General features: G+C 38.7%; 1 protein-coding gene across 2 annotated transcripts in view; it reads left to right on the top strand.

Annotated features, from left to right (window-relative positions):
* The window catches only part of Sec63 (SEC63 homolog, protein translocation regulator), a 67816-nt gene that overhangs the window by 40236 nt on the left and 11131 nt on the right, over positions 1-16449 (top strand). Inside the window, exons 11-18 of one of the 2 annotated variants that reach the window (XM_021174200.1) lie at positions 1861-1953; positions 3039-3193; positions 4483-4630; positions 8796-8878; positions 10425-10484; positions 10640-10813; positions 12996-13154; positions 14506-14607. In XM_021174200.1, coding sequence (XP_021029859.1) covers positions 1861-1953; positions 3039-3193; positions 4483-4630; positions 8796-8878; positions 10425-10484; positions 10640-10813; positions 12996-13154; positions 14506-14607 — 974 coding nt within the window. The remainder of the gene's footprint in view (positions 1-1860; positions 1954-3038; positions 3194-4482; positions 4631-8795; positions 8879-10424; positions 10485-10639; positions 10814-12995; positions 13155-14505; positions 14608-16449) is intronic. The other variant, XM_021174202.2, reaches the window with a different exon arrangement.

The following is a 16449-nucleotide window of genomic DNA, read 5'->3' on the forward strand; positions in this document are numbered from 1 at the left end:
TTTTTTTTTTTTTCAATCAAATAGTTGTTTATATTTCTTTTTAAAAAACTATATGGTATGTAATTACTTTGCAAATAGTTGAAATTCTGCATTAGATGATTTGGCAAATACAAAATACGTTATTTGAAGATGAGAGTATTTTGTATGAAATGTTTAATAGTTGCATGTTAGCAGAAGCGTTTGCAGTGGCTTTGCTTTCTGAGACAGGGTCCGCAATAGTCTGTCTGCTATTTTTGGTCTTTCTCAGCTCCTCTGGACTCCTCTGTAGATGTGGAGCATCATGTTTGACTCCTGCTGTTTCTTAAAAAAAAAAAAAACCCGAAAGCCTTTTAGAGGGACAAAAGTAGATTTTACAGCAAATATCTGACCCTCTTAATCCAACATGATTCCCCCCATTTCTCAGTAGTAGCTACAGAAATATGGGTTTGTGTTTGAAGCTATCTACTTTTACTCTTTAAAACAAAGGCCTTGGCTTGAGATGGAAGTATTTCCAGAGAGCCCATTGATGAATGTCATCTCCTTTTCAGTTGGAACTTACAAACTTGTCATCCTAAAAACCAGTGTTCCTTTTGAATGAAATCTTCCCACTGCATCACTGTTGAACTAGTGATGCAATCCAGGGCTTGTGAAAATAAGGCCATGCAGTGCTTAGTGCTTGGTGCTGGAGAGGGTGCTTAGGGTGGGAGGAAGGGACAGTTCTAGGCATCATCATTGGAATTACTTTGAAATACATTAGTAGTTTTGTTACTGATATTCTGTGCACATATATAGGCATTTTTACTAGTCATTTCTTACACATAGGTGGCCTGCTTTTTAGGTGGCCTGCTTTTTAGGTAGAATACAAAATTTAATGGATTTCATTTTGAAAGATAGTTTTACCTAGCTGGGTATTCTTTTCTGCATGTATATACTGGTACCAGAAAAGCCTGAAGAGGGCCTTGTGTCCCCTTGGAACTGCAGTTACAAGTTGTGCACCGCTGTGTGGGTGTTGGAAGTTGAACTCAAGTCATCTAGAAGAGTAGCCAGTGCTCATAATTCTTGAGACATCTCTCCAGCCCCCTCAAATGATAATTAAAACACATTTATTTTTCTGTATTGCTGATACTTGGACTCAGGATCTAATGTGCTATGCAAATCTCTACTGCCTAGCTATGTTTCCAGGCTGTTAAATTTTTTTAAATATATTTTTTATTTTAATGTGTATGAGCATTTTGCTTACAATATGTGTTCAGTGTCTGAGGAGGCCACCTGGTGCTATAGTTAGAGACCTGTTGTCAAGCACCATGTTGGTGCTAGGACTTGAAACTAGGTCCTCTGGAAGAGCAGTCAGTGCTCTTACCCACTGAGTTATCTTTGCCAGCCCAATTGTTTTTGTTTATATTTGTTCTGGAAATTGGACTCAGGTTGTCAGAATTGCACCACAAGCTGAGCACAAGCTAAGCACAAGAAGTGCTTAGCTATCCCCCTTAATTAACTTCTTTCCCTTTCTGTATTTATTGATTTTTATTCTCATCACAGTTATAGGAACATAGCGGAGCAGCACAGATAAAACATTCTCAAAGACAGCAAGATTGGAATTGAATTTATGATTAGGACTGTTATAAAGAAAAAATAGGATGTATAATAAATAGTACCCCATTATGTTAGAATTTTGGCTTTGCCAAATCTTATGCTAGTGATGGCTTTCTGTCTTTTGTTTGCAGTAATGTTGAGGAGAAATATTCTTTTAAACATTAAGATTCTGAGACTGGGTAAAATATATAAGGGCCTGCACATTTTGTGTTAGCCTTGGGCTTCAAGTGGGAAAGATGTTTTGACTATAAGATTAGAATAGTTTATTTCAGTTTCTTTTGTTTTCAGATCAACAGTTCATGCTGAAAAAATGTCCTGCTCTGCTTCAAGAAATGGTTAATGTAATCTGCCAGCTAATAATAATGGCCCGGAGCCGTGAAGGTGAGGAGGAAATGTAACTCTACTTGTCCTGAATCATTTGCTTACAGTACTTCACAGTGTAAAGATTTATGAGGGTTTAATTACAACTTTGTATCCCAGATCAGTCAGGCTCTCAGATTTGCTTATGGCCTCATCCTTTTCAGTGCTTTATTTTTAGTGCGTCTTCCTCCTCTGAATACTTTTGAGCTATTTTTGTATTTTCACAGCGAGTTTAAAATAATTCTTTAATTGGCATATTTTTTGTTTTTGTTTTTGTTTTTTTTTTTTTGTATGAAAAGAAAAGGAATTTTTGGTCATTAATGGAAAAGGAGGGGCTAAAAAATGGAGACTTTAAAGTTTGTTGTTGTGGGTGATTTTAATTCTTGGCAGCGTTACAGTACCTTTGGAATGTTGCAGCATCTACTTGTTGGTGTTAACACTAGAGTTTTTAGCAAGGCATGACTTAAACCTGTAACCTCAGCACTGCTTAGGCCAAGGTAGGAGTCCTGGTTGAAGCCAGTCTGGACTTCACACAACAATTTCATTGCTTTAAAAAGTAAATGTAAAAATACATCTAAAACTACAAAATCTTTCTTACTCTTCTATTTTTTGAGATAGGCTCTTGCAGTGTAGCCAAATCTGGCTTCTGCCTCAGCTTTTTAAGCAATAGGTTTCCGCTGTGCTCCACCATGCCTGGCTCAGGACATTTTGGTGATTTGTGTGTTTGTGGCTGCATCTTACTACATCATCCAGGCTGGTCTTAAAAGCACTGTCCCCTTGCCTCAGCAACCTGAGTGCTAGGATTGCCATCCCAGGGCTGAGATTATAGGTGCCCTCCAAATTAAGTCATATTATATTGTTAGTGCCTGATACTTTATGATTATTGGAGTTGATATAGAGGTCTTTGTTAAATTAGTAGTTGTTGCTGGGTAACACACATTTGACCAACTTTATGTATTTTTAGCATTTTTTTCAGTAGCTTTTAAAGGAAAATCAATATTCAGATCTTGAATTTTAGGTGTTAAATGTTAGTGTGATTTTATTCCTTGTAATGAAAGTGTAAAAAGTACAGCTCTTTTGTTTCTTTTTTCCCTATTCTTTCTAAGAAAGGGAGTTTCGTGCTCCAACTTTGGCATCCTTAGAAAACTGTATGAAGCTTTCCCAGATGGCTGTTCAGGGGCTCCAGCAGTTTAAGTCACCCCTTCTGCAGCTCCCCCATATTGAAGAGGACAATCTTAGGAGAGTCTCGAATCATAAAAAGGTTTGTGGACTGCGTTCTACTCAGAGTTAGCAACTTGTATCACAAGGGAATGTGAGGAAAAGAGTTTTTAGACTTTGTTGTGTGGGTTTCTTAGACTTAGAATATCTTTTTTGTTCGTATTTCTTGATTAGATGGTTTTATAGTATTTTATAGTATTTTGCTACTATAGGATTACTGTTTTGCGTTGAGTAAATTTTAGTAAATACTTTGGTTTTTTTTGCATTGCAAAGATTTATATATCAAGTAACAATATACCATATACTTTTCATTTCATTTTTGACTTAAAGTTGGGCAGTTGTTATAGTTGAGTATGAACCAAAACAAACAAAAAAATGAAGCATTCACAAAAATACAGTTGGACTTATGCCGAAGCTCTGCAGTAGAGTGCTTGCGTGCGTGGTCTTCGTGGGTTCAGCATGCCCTGGGATCAGTACCACCTAGTTACAGGGTGTGGGAGGATTCATTGATGAAGAAAATTGCTTTTTTAGAAACTATAATAAACACTTGAATATCTTGAAAGTATGTAGAAATGAAAAAGTTTGGGAAATAAAAGAAATCAAAGTTATAGTTGTGGTAGGTAATTTTAATCATTACTTTTGGGCATGGTCACATGAGCTTGTATGCTCAGCATTTTGGGAGGCAGGTTGAAGCATGAGGGTTGTAGAAAATTTGAGGCCTAGGCTAAGTACTGAACAGGAGGCCAACCGGGGCCATAGGGTGAGCCCCTGTTTTAAGAAAACAAAGAGAAAAAGATAAAAGTAAAAGAAGTAAGCAGAAGATGGCTTTGAATTTGGTCGTATTAAAGGGAATGAATGTATAAGAAATCAGTATCCAAGTTCTTCTCATTAATCATATTGCCATTATATTAAGCAACAGTTTACAACAGAATCCTAGAGTTGAAATTCACCTACCTCATGATTTAATCTCTGTGAAAATAAAAATTAAGTACTTAGTATTTAAGTAGAGGCCACCTGTACTTAGAAGGTTTCTTTCTGAGGCTGAAAGTAAACTTAGGACAATAGTTACTGTTGGAATCAGGATTCTGTATGAACATGTTTTTATTTTTATGCTGTCTTTGTTTATTTTTCTGATTAAAAACAAACCCTGTAATGAATTTATTAAAAAAAAAAAAAAGAACCTAGTTTTAATGGTCTTGCTTTGAAATACCCATAATGATAACTTTTTATGAAGTTGCTGGATTTTATTTGGTCAGCATGCCAGTATTTTTCATTTGACGAAATTATTCATTCATTCATTCATTCATTCATATGTTTATTTTTCTTTTTTAGTACAAAATTAAAACTATCCAGGATTTGGTTAGTTTAAAAGAATCAGATCGTCATAGTCTGCTACACTTCCTTGAAGATGAGAAGTATGAAGAGGTCATGGCGGTCCTTGGGAGTTTCCCGTATGTGACCATGGACATAAAGTCACAGGGTAAGTGGAGCTTCCCTTTGCACATTGATGACTTGCTCTCTTTTATTTGACTCAACTCACCCTTTGTCCCTTCATCTCACTACATTGGCCTACCTAGCCTGCATTTACTTTTAGGTCAGGCTCCTTCAAACGTGGAGAAATCTCCCTCTGCCTTCTTAGTGCTGGTATACAGTCAGGCATGCTCCAATGTGTCCTTCTTTACAACACCTTAATAATGTGATTTGCAACTGGACTTAGCAGAGCTGTAGTTTCTTGTTTTTATTTTTGTCACAGTTGTGCTGAGTACGAGGATACTGCTTTATAGTTGGACATTGGATTTTTATTTTGTATGTGTATTAATCACCTATAGAGTGAGGATATGGGAATTTTAACCTTAGTTGAATTCTTCACACGTGGAGCTGGACAGGAGGTCATGCCCAGAGTGTAGAATGTAAAACCCCTTTCCTGTGGTTCCTACTTTATTTCATGTCATGTCATAGGCTGCCATTTTTGTCTTAATCCTGGCTATGCTGTGGAGTCTTTCTTCAAGCTGATGGACTTAAAATACCAGTTACAATCTCTAAAGTGCCTTTGGGTGCGTTGGCAGCTTCTTCAGTGCTTTTTCAGTGGAGTCCTGGCAGCTCTCCTCTTGTGCTAGCTTAACTTCCCAAAGAATCCAAGAGATTCACGTGTGATGAAAGGAGGAGATGTCTCACGTACATTATTAAAAGAAATAGTTATCTAGTGCTGAAAATAACATTTATCTATAGTAAGCTTTGAAAATTACTGTGCCTGTGCTTCGAGTGTTTTTTAAACTCTGTATCTGTTTAATTGAAAAGACTTATTTTCTACCAACATAATTGCCCTGTCACAATTTTCATAGCTGAATAATATCTTTGAACACAGAAATACAGATTATTAGTTCAGTCTGTCTTATGGTATAGTTCTGAGTTATAACATTCATCAACTCACTGTTGAGAGAACAAAGATTCAGGGACATATTAGGAATAATTTCTGTCCACAAAGAGTTCATCATCTAGCTGATTATAGAATTAACAGCAGAGCATAATGGATGCTTAGTGTTAGGTGATGACAAACATTGCACCTTATATTCATGTTAAAAATAGTGAGTGCTGTGTACTTTTACTAGCTAGAGAGCTACGCTTACAGCACTTTGCCTTACTGAATTTGTATCCTAACATAAATGAGAAGTAAATGATTTTCTAAAATTGCTTGGGACAGGGAAGCAAATAGTGTCATCTGGTTTTGGTTTATGTAGTATTATAGGACATTTGCAGAGTATTTACATATAGTAAATACTTCAGACAACTTTTTCTGGCATTTGGGAGTTTTCTTCTAGATTGATGAGTTTTTAGACTTTAAAGTCACTAATCTAAATGCTGCATTTAGGGGCTGGAGAGATACCTCAGATGTTAAGTGTGTCAGGTGGTGGCTCACACCTTTAATCCCAGGTCTTGGGAGGCAGAGGTAGGTGGATCCTGTGAGTTTCAAACCAGCCTGGTTTACAAAGCAAATTCCAGGACAGCCAGGGCTACACATGGAAACCCTGTCTTGAAAAAACCAAACCAAAACAAAACAAAAAACAAAAAAACACCTCCCTCCCCAAAAAACCCCACCTACTGCTTTAGCAAAGGACACAGGTTCAATTCACAGCCTCTACCTAGTGGCTCATACCCACCTATAACTCACATTGTGTTCATGCATACCTGTAGGCACCCACACATATGTATACTGTATACAAATAAATCTTAAAAACTGCACTTAAAATTTCACTTTTGAACCAAATCTAATTGAGGGCTTAAGAAATAATCTTTGTTATGGTCAATTATTGTAAAACTCATGATTAGAAAAACTGTTAGAAGAGGCTGTCTTCAAGGAAGTAAGAGTTTATTTCACTATGTTATTTGTGTATGTCGTGGGAGTCACAGAGTTTGAAGGACGAGTAGCAAATATAGGACCAATTCTTACTATGGTGCTGGAGATAATTGTTCTCCCTTTATCACTCGAGGCTGTTTCCCCACCAGATACATGAACACATTGATACAGCAGATGTCACAGGTACTGCCAAGTGAAAGTCTAGATGATATATATGTGTTCCAGGTTTGAGTTCTGACAATGGAGGCTTGTAGGGTGAGCCACATATTCAAACTTAACAACCGTGGTGGAGGTAGCAGTTACAAGTTGTTGGAGACTGCTGTTTTGCACGTGTTGGTGTGTCAGAAAGGTCAGAACAATGTGCTGAACTAAATTTGTAAGGCAGTATAAACAGTAAAAACAAAAATTCTCAGTGTAGAAATTTCTTACAGATAAAATCTTGTGGAAAATGGATATCATTTGAGTAGACAAATCATTGCTTTGATTAAAAAAAATAATGCCTGCTGGGCAGTGATGATGCATGCCTTTAATCCCAGCACTTGGGAGGCAGAGGCAGGAGGATTTCTGAGTTTGAGGCCAGCCTGGTCTACAAAGTGAGTTCCAGGACAGCCAGGGCTACACAGAGAAACCCTGTCTCAAAAAACCAAGAAGAAGAAGAAGAAGAAGAAAAAAAAACTGTCTTACAAGCAATTTTAAGAGGAAAATGGGAGAAAGGTTTATATTGACTCATGTTTTGAAAGGTATAGTCCATCATGTGAGGAAGTCTTGGTGTACAGGAGGGGTGTATGTGTGAGTGTGTGTGTGTGTGAGACTATGTGTATGCGTCTTGCATGCATGAGAATATACATGTGGATAAACAAGCATGCAGAGACTAGAGCAAGATGTTTGGTCATTTTCCCTATTCTTTTCCTGCTACATTGCAGTAAAAGGTCTCTCAGTGAGCCAGAAGCTAGCTCTTTTGACTAGTTTGGACAGCCAACTAGCTCTCAGATTCCACTAGTCTCCACCACCAGTGCTGGTACTACCTACACATACATTACATGCCTGGCTTTTCATGTAGGCACTGACAAGTAACACTGTGGACCTGAAGCTTGTAGAACAAGCCCTTTTACTCCTGAGCCATCTTCTCTGCTCCTTTAGTTAATTTTCTATTGCTGGGATGACGCTATGATCAAGGCAACTTATAATAGAAAGAATTTAATTGGGACTTACAGTATCAGAGGGTGAGTCCATGACCATCATGATGGGGAGCCTGACATCAGGCAGGCAGGTGTGGCACTGGAGGAGTAATTGAGAGCTTGCATCCTGATCTGGGAGTTGGAGGCAGAGAGAGAGAGAGAGAGCATGCAAGACTGGGCCTGGTATGGGCTTTGAAACTTCGAAGATCATTGCCTAAGTTGGGGTTTTACTGCTGTAAAAAGACACCACGACCAAGGCAACTCTTATAAAGGACAATATTTAATTGGGGCTGGCTTACTGGTTAAGAGGTTCAGTTTTTATCAAGGCAGGAAGCATGGCAGCTTTTAGGCAGACATGGTGCTGAAGAAGAGCTGAGAGTTCTATATCTTGATCCAGCTGCAGCCAGGAGAGGACTGACTCACTCAGGCAGCTAGAAGGGTCTCATTGCCCAGCCCCTCAGTGACACACCTCTTCCAACGAGGCCACACCTCCTAATTCTTACCTAAATAGTGCTACAGCTGGGGACCAAACATTCAGACATGAGCCTATGGGCACCACCTTCATTTAAACCACCACAACTGCTGGTAGTGTTCTTTTATAGAAATAAGGAATTCTACACAAATGTGCATCTATGTCATTCTTGTACACAGGCAGTGCTAATCTTCCTGCCTGCCTGTTCTAGTTGTAATATGTTTTTCCAAAGCTAGCCGCTCTTTTACTGTAAAGACAGTATATTGAAGTTACTGCTTTAAATGTTGCTTTTTAAATGTTTAAGGTCATTGGAATGTTGGATTTTATTATTTTATTCTTTTACTCAGGCATTGGTCAGAGAAGTAAAATTATACTGTATCTACACAGTTGGTTTTGACGGCAGTGCTAGTGCAGCTGTGAACCTTGGTTTCCCAAAGTGGGAATAGTAACAAATCATAATAGTTCTTTAAGGATTAAATGAAGCAATTGTTGAAGATAACCTGGAGAATTATTTTAATATGCTTTTAAAAATATGTTCAAAATACTGAAGTACCAAGTTGTTTTGGGCAAGGTAAATATTTCTGTTTGCATTGACTGAGAACTTCTTTTTCTCTTTTGTTCTGTTCCTCCTGTCTCACAGTCTTGGATGATGAAGATAGCAACAACATCACAGTAGGATCCCTAGTTACAGTGTTGGTTAAGTTGACGAGGCAGACCATGGCTGTGAGTAGTTATTTGTGTTACTCATGTAGCTGTACTTACTTACGTAGAGTTATTACTATGGAGATGTTTGTGTATCTGTTGGTTTGTGTGAGAATGCACATGTATTTGCACATGGTGCACATGGATGTGTGTGGAGACTGCTGGTCAGTATCTGATGTTGCAGTGGTGTTGTTTGAGATGGTGTCTCTCACTTACCTGTGTTTGCCAATTTAGTGAGGCTGCCTGTCCAGCTCATTCCAGAGGCCCACTTCCCTAGAACTGGGATTGTAAGCATGTGCCATCCATCATGTATGGCTTTAATTTCTTTTTTTAAGATTTAGTCATTTTGTGTGTATGAATGTTTTGCCTGTTTGTATGCATTTACACACATGAGTACCTGGTAAACAGAGGTGAGAAAAGGGCATAGGATGCCCTGGAACTATACCTATGGAGGTTATGAGCCACCATATGGGTTCTTAGAATTGAACCCTGAACCTATTTCTGTTACATATTTCTGTTACCTTTCAAATTAATTAATAAAGTTATCACTCAGGCTTTTTATTTTGTCTATGTGTGTTTGTGGAAAATCCCTTGGGCTGTTTAGCCAGCCAGTCCAGCCAAGTCTATAAGTCAGTGAGAGAACTTGCCTCAAAAATTAATGTGAATGAAAATAAGCCTTTTGACACCAACCTCTGGCTCCTCATGTGCACCTTTGCACACACAGTGTTGGTAGTGTTGTGCTAGGCTTTTTACCCATCACTTCAGACAAACTGAGAAAGCAAAGCTTTATAGGTCTAGTGTAGTGGCACATGCCTATAATCCCAGCAACTTGGGCTCAGGAGGCTGAGAAGGGGCGATTGTGAATTTAGGGCAGCTGGGTTACATGATCCCTGTCAAAACTACAAAAACAAACAAAATAGTAATGCCATCTTGACTTCTTAATTAGACTAGCCTGTCTCTTAGAGCTTAATAATTATGTTTGCTTTAATTTATTGGCTTTAATAATTCTAAGATATTTATTACACATAATCTCTACCACTTGTCATTTTTCAGTATGCATTCTTACTAGGTTCTAATTGAGCTTTAAATTGTATATCTGTACTTTTTATATTGATTCTAATTAAATTGTATGATAAGTGGTTATACTTTTAGGATATGTAGATTTTCTTGGCAATCTGATAATAATAAATTTACAGTACTCCTTTGACGGTGAAAATTAGAATAGTGTTATATATTCAAATTTCCATTATAATATTCTTGCTTGATTAGTATTAGAATAAATGATATTTTAAATTGAAATATTTTTGACTTTAAAACGAGTAAGCATATATTAAGTCATCTAGTTTGTTAACTTAAGTAGATTCTGCTTTTGAAGTCTATTTACAATAGCTGTGAGATACTTCTGAAGGTTACTGCCTGGGTATGGACAGACTTATAACTGCCAAGCCTACTCACCCTCCCAATTGCAACTGATTAACAAAAGCTTTATGGACAAACATTTTGAAAGATTTTATTTTCCATCTGAAAGACACCTGTGGGTTAAAGGTATTGTTCTCGTTGCCTCTAGGAAGTATTTGAAAAGGAGCAGTCCATCTGCGCCGCCGAGGAACAGCCTACAGAAGATGGGGTAACTAGCACTCTGAGTTTCTTACCTTCTTGATGAAGGAATGCTCTGTTTACTTCTTTGGTTGACTTCCATTACTGCGGGGCAGAATGCAGTTTATGAAAACACTTATTTTCATCAGTCTCCTCTAAAGATTAATTGTCATATGTGGTTTGCAGCAGAGTGATGCCAACAAGATCAAGGCAAAAGGAGGATGGCAGCAGAAGAACAAAGGACCCAAGAAAATGCCCAAATCCAAAAAAAAGAAGCCTTTAAAAAAGAAACCCACAACTGTGCCCTTACCTCAGGCAAAGCAGCAGAAGCAAAAGCAGGCAAATGGAGTTGTTGGGAGTGTAAGTCTGCAGTCTCTGTTACTGTTGTTACTAAGATGTACTCTGTGTGTGTTAAACTGTTCAAATGTACATACCGTTCCTACAGTTCACACACGAAGATCTACATTAAGGCCAAGCCAAGATTTGCCATCCTTTCTTTATTTTCTCCCTTCCAAATGCTGGAATTGAATCCAGTCACTCATGTGTAGTAGGATAGTACCCTATTGTTGAGCTGTACCCAAGTAAAGATTTCAAAGCTCTGGGCTTGGGAGCAGTTCAGAGGATCTATGTTCTTGCATAGAACCTGGATTCTATTCCTAGCACCTGAATCAGGTGGCTCACAACTCACTGGAACTCTTATCTCCAGGGCATCTGTTAGCCCCAGTGTCTATAGGCAGCTACATTCACATGTGCACATACCACATAGAGATACAGGCATGTACACACAAAAATAAATACTTAAAAGGTATGTTGAACATTGTTAACATTCAGGAGAGCTCCTGTGAGTCCCTTCATAGTCAGTGGCTCTTCCATTCAGTATTCATCTCTCACTACTGGGACTTAGTCACTGTAATTTTACTTACTAATAAATTCATATAAGTGAAATCATTCTTTAAGGTTTATTTTTATGTGGAAGATTGTTTTTAAATCTGTCTATATAAATGGCTGTGTACCATATATATACAGTGCCCTAGTTAGCCAGATACAGCCAGAGGTTCTCTGGAGTGCATTGGGTACTCTGGAACTGGAATTACAGATGGATATAGCTGCCACACAGGTGCTAGGAGTCAAATCTGGGTTCTCTAGAAAAAAAGCCAGTGCCCCTTAACCTCTATGCCATCTCTCCAGTCCTGCCCCTTCCTCTCTTCTTCCATTTTTTGAGACAGAGCCCTACTATGCAGCCCTGGCTGGCCTGGAATTTAGTATGTAGACCAAGATGGCCAGAGATAAACCTGCCTCTGCCTCCTCGGTGCTGAGATTAAAGATGTGTATTCTCTTTTCTCTTCTTTTCTTTTTTTCTTTCCTTTTCTTTTCTTTCCCTTCATCCTTCCTTCCTTCCCTCCTTCCTTTCTGTTTTTGTTTGTTTGTTTGTGCTAGGCATGTCTATGCACATCTTTAAGCAGGCAGGGGCAATTGGAGGCTACCCTGGTCTACAGAGCAAGTTCTAGAGCAGCCAGGGTTACACAGAGAAAAACTTTCTCAAAAAACAAGCAAAAAAAAAAAAAAACCTTATTATTTATGTGTGTGTGAATGTATGTTGTGTGTAGGTGTGCATGCATGTGAGTGAGTGTGTGTGTGTGTATTTGTTCATGAGTGCAACCTGTGAATTCATTTAAATATTACCTTCAGCTCTGTGATCTACCTTAAATGAATTTTCCCTGACAATGTAAATTCTGAGATATTTATTCCAGTATTTATTGAAAATACAACCCTTTTCTTGCTGAATTACATTGGCATTTTGTTTAGAACAAGTGTCCATATTGCTTGTAATGTGTCTCTCCATCACCATAACCCACCGCATGTGCTTCTCCTTAAGCCAGTGTCACACTAGCTTCACTGCGGCTCTCGGTCTTCCACATGATAGTGTAAATTCCCTAGATGGTAATTTTATTGATTTTCTTAACTATTTTGCATCCAGCTAAACATTTAGAGTAAGTAATTTTCTCTAAAAAATAATTACTAAATTTAGACTGACATAATTGAGTCTCTGGTTTGAACGGGGAGTTAACATAGTACTGCTACCGAGTCTTTGTTCACCCTCTTTAGCTGTCTTCATTAACTTAGAGCTTCTTTACATTTTCTCAGCAGTAAATAACAGGTGTGGACATTTGTATTGCTGTGCACTTGATAACGTTTATTGGTTATTTTAAATGGAAGAAATAAAATTTTTTTCAGTGGCTATTACTGCTTTGCAGGCATGTAATAGCTTTTTCTTAAAACATTGACCTTGTATCAAGACATCTTAATGACTTGACATTGATTTTAACCATTTATAGATGTTCTAATTACTCCACATATGCAATTGCAGCTGTTGTGAGGGGAGACAATTTTTCTTTTAACCTTTATGCCCTCCATTTCTGCCTTTTGCCTTTCTAATCCCGAGCTAGTTTAGTTTTGTGGACAGTGAATTAGCTTCAGAGACTCAGAACGATATATACTGACTGAGATGATCAGAACTTTTGGTTTTGCTTTTGTCTTGTAGGAAGCTGCAATAAAGGAGGAAGAAGACGACATTTCTGACAAGGGCAGTGATTCTGAAGAGGAAGAAACCAATAGAGATTCGCAGAGTGAGAAAGACGATGGTAGTGACAGGGAGTCTGATAGAGAGCAAGATGAGAAACAAAGCAAAGATGATGAAGCAGTAAGACCTGGTGTTCTTATCCCTGTCCCCCTTACCCTCTTATGCTGAGAGCAGAGCCAGTGCACACCCCAGGTCCAGGTGTGTTAGTTAAATCATTTGAATCCTGTTTCTGATGACCGCTGGAGCTGGGGGTTCATTTGTTTGATTGTTTGCTTGCCTTAACTCATCCATTTTAGAATCTTATTACTTTACGAATGTGTTTGTTTTGAGGTATTCTCAAGGAAAATTGTTTCAGACAAGGATTAGAAATCCCAGTTTTCTTAAGTTTGTTGAAATTACAAAACAGAAGCAGGTCCTGTCTGAGTGACACTAGTTTGGTCTCTTTGTTTTGTTTTGTTTTTTAAATTATTTATTATTATATATAAGTACACCATAGCTGACTTCAGACCCACCAGAAGAGGGCATCAGATCTCATTGCGGATGGTTGTAAGCCACCATGTGGTTGCTGGGATTTGAACTCCAGACCTTTTGAAGAGCAGTCAGGTGCTCTTACCCACTGAGCCATCTCACCAACCCCTAGTTTGGTCTCTTAAGGAAAGCTGCAGTGATGGAAAGTGTCTCTGGAGATGGCAGTAAGGGAAGGCAGGAGCAGTCCTTAGAGGCTCTTCCATGCCTTCCAGAGCATCCTGAGAAGTAAACCTGGTGCTAGATAATCAGGAAAACGTAAAGCTTTGATTACTTGTTAGATCTCGAGTGCTTTTAGAATTTCAGAGATTATTTTCCCAACTCCACTCTAAGAAAGGTTTGTCGTGTTGTTTTCTGTATCTAGTATTCTCAGATGCAAATCAAGGTTTTACAGATGAGTTTCTTTCTTGCTTTCTTTTTCTTTTTACTTTGTATTATTTCTTTTTCTTTTCTTTGTCTTTGAACATGCTAGATATCAGGTTCAGCAGATTTAAAATAAATTAATATATGTTATGAAAGCTGAAGTAATGGCATAAAGATGTGATCAGCTAAGTTCTGAGGCAGAGGGATATTTCTTGTAGGCTTCTCTCAAAAGTTTATACATTAGGATTTTACTGTCCTGAAGGAATTAGAAGTTTAAAAGACTGGGAACATGCATTTAAGAGTTTAGGATGAGTGAAATAGTTTGGTAACTTCAGAGAAGTGTAGGTAGCGATGAAGACAAGAAGGAGAGGGAAGGAAGCTGTGTTGCAGGCTCATTAAGGTCAGATCTGGAACAGTCTTGTCATGTGCTGCAGGGCTTAGAGGCATAGTTACATGAGGTTTGTGGAAATGAACTTCAAATCCTTTGTAGCTAGTTGGCATTGTGAAGAGTAAAAGCTAAAAACGCATCTAAATGATCTCTGAGAGATATCAAATGTCACATATTGATGTTTTCTTCTCCCAGGAGTGGCAAGAGTTACAACAGAGTATACAGAGGAAAGAGAGAGCTCTTCTGGAGACCAAGTCAAAGATAACACACCCTGTCTATAGTCTCTACTTTCCTGAGGTGAGTTTGGCTCAGCCCAGTGTTGCTGTTAGTCCATTTCTGCTTACTGTACACTTCTCACTAGCTGTGTACTGCTTTGTGGGATGCTTACTGCTCCACACTATCACTAGTGTGATAACTAGTTTATTTTGATAGGTCACCCTCATAACAAAGAATATGTTGTAGCATGAATTATTTTCCATGAATATGTTGCTTACAGAGGATTAGGTTTTAAGTCTGTATGGTTTCCTATGCTTCTGTCACATCTGGTCCTGACACTGAGTATTGTGCTTAATGGCTGCTTCATTTAGTAGTGAGAGGAGGCTTATACGATAGATGAATGCTTTAGTTTTACTTTGGTTACTTGGCTGTTCTGAGTCTTTCACCCACATGAGTTTTAAGTAGGATGAAAAAATTCATCCGCGGGTTCTTTACTTAGCTACTTGGTACTCTTGTGCCAGGAAGTGTTCGTGGCCCCCAAAAGACCACCAAGGAGCCGACTCTGATGTAATTATGTGAGGATTGCTTTAGTACAAACTCCAGTTTGGGTTTACTCACTGCAGACCTTCAGGAAGGTCTGATGAAACCTCTCATCGGGACAAGGCTTTACAAAAAAGTAGAGCAAGTGAGGGGTGGGGTCCAACCAGCAAGCATCTAATTGAATATCTATCATAAGCCGTCTGGTGGGTGTTCTGAAGCAAGACCGTATACAATTATAGTCTGAAGGTACATCTGAAACAATCAGACTAATCTTTGATTAACTGTTGCTAGGGAGTAGCTAGAGAGTAACTCTGGCCAAGGACAAGCCATGGGGTCCTTCCTGATGCTTGAATTGATAGCTGCAGGTCAGATTTTCAGCTTTTTTTCTTTTTCTTTTTTTCTTTTTCTTTTACCATTTCTTAAGATGGGAGTCCCTTATTCCCCCCTTTCTCTGGTAACTAGAGGTTAATGAGACTTCCTGAAGCTTATAGGCTGTGTTATGGAGGGGCTGGCAGTGAATTATTGTCTCAGTCTATCATCATGTTTGTTGTGACATCAGTGCCAGTGTCGGCTATGTCTAATCTCATGAAAACAGCTAGTAATAGGGCTATGTCTTTATGACTCAGCTAATTCAGGCCAGGTTGTGTTGGTGACCTGAAAAGACTGGACCATCATATTTTAGAGGGGGTCAGGTTTGTCATTGTCCAGTTCTCATGGTGTCCCTATAGCTTGGATAGAGGCCCCAACAGTGGGAGACAGAAGGGAGTCTTGAGGCTGAGTTTCTTCCTGTTGCTCAGGGTCATCTTCAACTGTAAACGTGTATGTGTTGGATCTATGCTGCAATCCTGTCGACCTTCCCAGTGATGGATGTGGTCAAGATGACATCATGGGGACCTTTTAACGAGGCTCTTAATAACCCCTGGCTGGAGGGGGACCTGTTTCATAGATAACATGAAGTTTAGGCCAAACTTGTTTGTGAATCTTTGGACACCTTTGAGATAGTCTAGCAATTGGCACTCCTCGAACTCAGTGATGATCTCTGCCTGTATGTTAAGAACAATGTGGAGTGATATCCCGAACATTATTTTAAAAGGGGTGAGTTCTGTCTGGTAAGGGGAGTTTCATGCCCTATAGAGAGTAAAGGGAAGGAGAGTTATTCAGTCATCACTAGTCTCTTAGGTCAGTTTAGTTAAGGTCTCTTAGGATTTTGTTGTATTTTTTCTACCTGTCCTGAACTCTGGGGTCTATATATACAAGTTTTTAATATTGACTAGTCTCTGACTTACCTGGGGCACAAGAGCTTGTCCATTGTCTGACTATCAACTGAGGAAGCCCATACCTTGGCAGTATGTCCTCTAAGAGCTTCTTTGTCACTATGAATGT

The sequence above is a fragment of the Mus caroli genome, chromosome 10, assembly GCF_900094665.2.
Source record: "Mus caroli chromosome 10, CAROLI_EIJ_v1.1, whole genome shotgun sequence".
Taxonomy (NCBI): domain Eukaryota; kingdom Metazoa; phylum Chordata; class Mammalia; order Rodentia; family Muridae; genus Mus; species Mus caroli.